The sequence below is a fragment of the Dermacentor silvarum genome, chromosome 8 (assembly GCF_013339745.2).
Source record: "Dermacentor silvarum isolate Dsil-2018 chromosome 8, BIME_Dsil_1.4, whole genome shotgun sequence".
Taxonomy (NCBI): domain Eukaryota; kingdom Metazoa; phylum Arthropoda; class Arachnida; order Ixodida; family Ixodidae; genus Dermacentor; species Dermacentor silvarum.
In genome coordinates, this window is record NC_051161.1 from 94,229,679 (window position 1) to 94,236,485 (window position 6,807).

General features: G+C 45.8%; 1 protein-coding gene across 1 annotated transcript; it reads right to left on the reverse strand.

Annotated features, from left to right (window-relative positions):
• Positions 1-4,761: 4,761 nt before the first annotated feature.
• On the reverse strand, positions 4,762-5,538 carry LOC119462757 (uncharacterized; the record flags this gene model as incomplete). Its single annotated transcript, XM_037724032.2, has 1 exon — positions 4,762-5,538. A coding segment is annotated over exon 1 (777 nt), but the record flags the coding sequence as incomplete, so codon positions are not given.
• Positions 5,539-6,807: the final 1,269 nt, after the last annotated feature.

Genomic DNA, 6,807 nt, shown 5'->3' on the forward strand with positions numbered 1-6,807 from the left:
TGCGAGACTTGAACATGAAGTTCACCAAAGCGTATTTTAAAACAGTGGGAGGAGGACATAGCCCTAGCTGGGTGCAAAGTCAGCATGCGCAAAGAGCCGCAGCTGAGCCGTCGTCGCCGGTTTTCCTCGCGATGCAACGTACCTGGGCGAATAATAAGGCGAAAGCCTTAGCCTAAATTGGTGGTGCTTTTGGCGTGCCATTGATGGTGACCTCGGTGAAACTGCGCCGTGACGAAAAAAGGCTGACGGCGCCAAGAGTAAAATCACGTCAACAAATTCTCGGATTGGCGTCACATTTCTTAGGGAGGTTCCTCTAAACAAAGGAAATTAGTGGCTTGGAATAGAAAATTTGGTGCATTTCGGTCTGGGTGGGAATCACACCCAGACCACCGGGGTGTGAGACGAGCACGCTTCCCTGAAGCCACGTCTCCTCCACAGTTCTCGCTTACTAAAGATGTGCCTAGTGGGTGCTCGGTTGCACACGTCACGTGGTCACAGAGAAGCGCTCGTGCCGCTCTCGCGGGTTCGTCGTTGTCTTCTTCCACAACTGTCTCCGACGCCGCTCGTCACGCCAGCGTACCCATATTGCCCTTCCCTCTGGGAAGGCGCGAACGGCACTCGCCCACTACAAGTAGGTGAGGCGATTTCGGTGAGTTCTGTCGCGCGCTCCGATGGACAGTTGCCACAATTCTTCATAAACGTGTCTTAATCTTGATAAAAAGGGTGCCAAGTGTGCAATCAGGTTTTTGCCTTAACGTTTTACAAAGGCTTGAAGGTGGCTCAATTTGTGTAGATGCCGAACCTAAAACGGTGCAATTTAAATGATGCACAGCTTCCGCGCAACAGCCCCGCTTGCCGCCATGCTGGTCTCATTTGAAACAGCAGCTTTTCGTCTGCAATTTTCGCGTGCCAGCGCTTCTCTCCAGTCACCGATACCGGTAGAGAAACGGCGCGAAAAGATCATGAAATGCCCGTCGCTATTGGTTGCTTAGGGCACGTGACGAAAGCTGGCTACGCGATTGGCTGAGAGCATCGTCTGCAGCGCGTCTCGCTTCGGTACGCGGGCGCCAGGCGCCATTTTGTCCTGTCGTCCGACGCGAGTACGACTTGCCGCGATGTCAACAAGAAAGTTTGTGTGCCGACACAAGTACGCCAAGAAAACAAGGAAGTCGCTGATCCAGAACGTCAGAAGAGTTGCTGAAAGATCGAGGTGCTACGAGGACGAATTGCAAATCTAAGATGAGCGACAGCAGGCATCGAGCGACGCAGCCGCCGAGGTGCGCACTACAGGATTAGACCTAACGGCCCCGTCAACAAGTGCCCCCCCCCCCCCCCCCCCCCCCCCCCCCCCGACGTCGGCCGCGTTCGTGTTGTTACAGTTATCCGGGCGCCTTCATAAATAAATGAAGGTAAGAAGAGAGCCGATGCCAAAGTTCGAGAGCTTGCGTCGACTGTAGCAACACCACGCAAGTCGGGCTTGTTGGCCGCGAGCGATTCCGGTGGGTGCCCGCTTGACGAGACTAGTTTCACCGTGGTGTGTTTGGAAATAGTGAACACGCTTCTTCAACATCTACAGTGCAAGATATGCGGCGGAAACACACAACTCTGCCAAGACGACCGCGAATACGGCCTTGCCGTGAAGCTGTTACTTGATTGCTCCAACTGCGGTGTCAAAGCTACGGTGTGGAGCTCGCCGCGCGTGAACGGCGACGCAAAAGTGAACCCGTTTGCGATAAACATTTTCGCTGCGCGTGCCATGCAAGCCACTGGCAACAGACAAACGGCCCTCAACGATATTTTCGCCATCATGAATATTTCTCAACGCGGACTGCACACGAAAACGTGGCAAGCCTACCAGATGCTGAAGTTGACGCCCGCCGCGTCTCGTGCAGCCGAGAAACAAGAAAAGGTGAGCGCAGAATCTGTACGGAAATTGCAAAGCGAGCTCAGCCTAGACAATCCTGGGAATATTGCCGTGTCCTACGACGGGATCTTGGATGACCCACGCGCATTCGTCCCACATCGGAGTCGGCGCGGTTATTGAACTTTTTTCGGGGCTCGTCTTGGACTACATTGTACTGAGTAACTTTTCTGCTGGTTTCGAACGCGGACCGAAAGCTCATGACCCCCACTATGAAGAATGGCAGGCCAGTCACGTATGCCAAAAAAATACGGAAAAGAAGTCTGGCGAAATGAAGGTTGAGGCTGGCCTTATTCTGTTCAGAAGGTCTTGGGAGAAGCACCACCTCAGATGTACGACAGTTTTGTCAGATGGTGACAGCAGGACGTTCCTCGCCCTAAAGGAGGCTAAAGTCTATCGATATATAGATATTCAGAAAGAGGAATGCGTCAACCATGTGCAGAAGCGCATGGGGACAGCTCTCCGCAATCTGTTGACAAAACATAAGGGGTGCAACTATAAACCATTAGGTGGAAAAGGAAGGTTGACAGGTGACCTTGTCAACAAGCTCAGCTTGTATTACGGCTGGGCAATGAAGTCGCACAGTGATGACATTGAGGGAAGGCACAAGGCTGTGATGGCGACATATCACCATGTAACATCGAATGATAGTCTGTCCAACCCTAGCCTTTGTCCCACTGGTCCCAATTCTTGGTGCCGGCAAAATACTGCGAAAGCTAAAGAAGAGCCAGCACCAAGACATCGTTACAACCTTCTCGATTATGTGGCCAAAGCTCTGCTGCCTATCTACGAGCGGCTATCTGATAAGAAGCTTCTAGAGCGGTGTGTGCGCGGCAAAACTCCGAACAGTAATGAGAGCCTGCACTCACTAATATGGGCACTCGCTCCAAAAGAGAGGCATGCATCTCTATTCATCATTCAGGCAGCTGTGGCAGAAGCAGTAATGAACTTCAATGCAGGCCGTGAAAGAACCTCAGCTTCAATCCTACATGAGCTAAGCATGAATCCTGGCCAGCGAAGCACGAAACGCATGAGAGAGAAGGACCACTCGCGATCGGTTTCATCTGCACGCAAACGTGCATCTACCGACAATGTGAAGCAAACAGTGAAGAAGCGCCATAATGGTGGCAGTGATCAAAGTAATTATGCCCCGGGAGCATATTAGCGGTTTGCGAGAGAAAATGTGTTCATTTTCTCAATGTTCTTGTCTAAACATGCTTTTGTTGGTTTTTCTCTCATTTCTCAAAATGCATATTTTGCAAATGCAAATGCAAATTTTCGCTTCTCAGTGCATCCATAAATGCGATATCTCAGCTCCAGTTGTAGATATGGTAATAATTCTTTTTGGAGTGCATAGCTGAATGAATGGAGCACACTAAGATGCAAGCCGGTTGTTTAATTTCCTTTTTACAAATATTTTAGATGGTGCAATTTTTGACTGGGTAATTGCCTCTTATGGGGCACTCATATTCAATGCGCTTTAATATTGGACCTAATTTCACAAACTAAAATATGCTTGCATTGTTGTGTCCGCTATGCTTTACAGAGTCTAAAAACATGTCTATAGCAAATTTTAAGAAGTGATTAATTTTTAATTGTTTTCACACACAATGACAATTGATTTTTAATTATCCGACTAACTGTCCAAGTTAGAAGAAATCAAATTGCATTTTCAGAGTCTGCAAACGAAACTGAACAAGTTTAGTAAGTTGCACCAAGTTCAGTTGAGAAATAAGCAAGTGATATTTTGATGCAGTGCCCCCCCCCCCCTTAGCACTTGGTTAATCTTTTTTTTTTCAATGTTTCGGCTATTCTAATCTTGTTAAGTCGGAACAACTGCAAGGCCGAAAATACTTCAAGATAAATTTTCAGAATTTATCGCTTCTTCCCCAACTGTACGTTCGCAAATATATCGTGCCGCGAATTTTTTGGCCACATAAAATTATTGCGTGACCACAGAAGCAGTAAAACCTTTTCACCACCTTTGACAAACACTTCGTGAATTATACGCATATTCAAGTAGTAGATAAGGTAGCTGCACGCGTACAATTCTGCGGGCTTTATAGGGGTGTTTTCCTCTACATAACTGACACTGCAGTGATGTTGCTACAGTTGTAAATACACAATTCCCACCATTGTACAGCTTCACCAGCCTTCCGCCTCCACCCCAGTGGAGGGGCTAACAGAGTTTTCGTTATGTTTCATTTTTATTACAATTCGCACGACCGGTAGCAATTTTGCGACCATTGAACGAAACCATTCGAGTTTTGCACGCGAACTCTCTCTGTCTTGTTATTGGACATGGAAACCCGGTAGAAGGTAAGTTCGCGATTATCTCATTGGGTTTTAAGAACTATTTTTTCTAAAAAATCTAATGTGAATGTCACAAGGAATCACATGTCGACTACAAGGTATTTTAACACGAAAGTGTTTTATGCCGGGGTCCACCAAGACTTCACTGACGTATTTCCGTCACGGAAATACGTCAGCTTACAATGTACACGAACATAATACAAAGAAAGAAACCAGAAGAAAAAGTTCCACAAACATGCAAAATTTGGAAATCGAACCCACGACCTCTCGGTCCGCGACGATAGATCGCCGAGCGTTTAACCCATTGCACCACAAAAGCTTTTTTTTTTTCTTTCATGGTATTTATTACGAATACGTAAGATATTTCCATAGCGGCCAAAACAGTCAGCCGCGTCTACAAGCACAAAACAAACACTTCGCAGTACAATTATTACGGTAAGAGTTCTCTAAAAGGGAGGCAAAAGGATACACTTCAACAACAACGGATACCAGTCTTGTTGGGAGTCTCTCTGATCATAAAAGTCTTTCAGCTGTGAAATCATCCGAATGAAATGTGACTTCGAAGATACAATTGGTTCTGCATTCCGATCTAGCATGCGAGTTTTCCATAAACTGTGCAACGCCATAAGCAGGAGCACATCAAAAGGCACATCGTCACATTGAGGTTGTATCAGATATCGTATTGTATAAGCATTCATATCAAAATCCTTTTTTAAAGTCCTTTGGAGAACGTCCCAAAACAATATGGCATCCTTGCAATCAATAAAACAGTGTTCTATGGTTTCCGGTACATTACAGAGACGACAGTTTATCGAAGATACAAAGATTCCTTTCCGATTTAACCAGGTTTTAACAGGTAACGTTTCAGTGTGCACTTTGAAGAAGAATGTTTTAGTGTGAGGAGGAATAGGCATTTTACAGACCCGTGTAAGGACGTCATCTCCAGGTAAGCCGATGTACAGCGATCGGTATAACGGAGGTTTAAAAAGCATATCAATTAGATCTTTATACAGATTTTTCCTTGAGATAGAGAATAAGTACTCATTTGAGAACCTCACTGCAAGAAAACGCACTGAGAGACACACTTCACGCATGAATCCCTGCAAATATGGATGTGAAGCAAAATTTGTCGAAATTACTAAATTTGGTAAAACGTTGACGAGATTAACTTGCAAGAATGCCCGAAGTAATGGATGAGAACAGTCGCGAAAAAAGACGAAACGAGACACTAATTGTCTAACATAAAGGTGAACCAGGCCAAGACCGCCTGCACTAACCGGTCTGAAAATATTGTCACGCCTCATTGGCTCATAAGATGATGACCAAATAAAGGTTGCAAATATTCGGTGAAACTGCTGTATGTAAACCCTGGAACAAATTGCGCCACAAACGCATTTGCAGAGACGCGCCTTATATATCTAACACTCCTCCGTGTACCCGCGCTCTTGCTCGGGGCGGTGCCGCCGCCTACGAGCAGAAAAGAGAAGTACTGCATTATGACACTAACGCGCACCGACAGTGAACGCTTCGGTGGTCTCAGCACTACGACGCCTCGATGCCAGCATTCGAAGGGACGCTGGCATCAAGAAGCACTACCAACGCCACCTAGGTGGCGTTCACCGTACTCAGCACAGCGGAGCGTGGCCTCCGCAATTAGCTCTGAAAATGTTTGTGAAGTTGATCGCGGAGGCTGCAATTACGACGCGCTGTACGCGCTGATTTGACTCGGTGACGATTCAGTTACGTGCTTTGTCTTGCGCGTTGTATTAGTGTGTCAGTTACGTGCTTCGTCTTTCGCGTTGTGCTAGCGTGTGCAGCGTAGTGCAGCTTCCATATGCACGACGGTTGCTCATGGTCATCGACGTTGGTAGTCGTGATGGAGGAGACGTGCCACCAGGCGTCAGCGTGGGTGCATCAACGCCTAAGGGCGCTTTAGCCACAAAACACCAATAGACATTATATATCAATGTGCAATAAACATTACACTACTTCTGTGAAGACACGTTTCACTTTCGTGTTCTATACCGATTCCTATATAAGAGGGATCAACCACATATTTTTTGTATTGTTTCTTTCACTTCGCGTAAAACGCTTACTTTATCAACAAATGAGCACACTGCTTTCTCTTCAGCTGCACAGATGACCAGTATGAAAAGTAGTGAAACATAAAATGTCAAAAACATTTTTGAAATAAAATCAATTTAATAATTTTATTGCTGGAAAACTTTCGAGAAGGAAAACCCGTATATTTATACCAACGAAGTACACAAGCTATCGACCCAGGGCATGATAATCTTCAGCATAAGAAGTAATATGGCAGTCAAAAGTTGAAATTTCGTTTACCACACTTTATGTTACGTGAGCGAAATTTATTTACGTACGCTTTTTTTCGTATTTCCACATTATAGCTGTAGAAAATACGCTTAGACACCACTTTTACAGAATCAACCTCGCTTTAAATTTTAGATACTAAGCTTTAAACTTAGTCACTGGTATCTATTCGTAGATATGCTTTCGTTGTTGCAATGTGCGTTTCCCATCATACCTATGCAATGATGCGAAGCGCACATTTC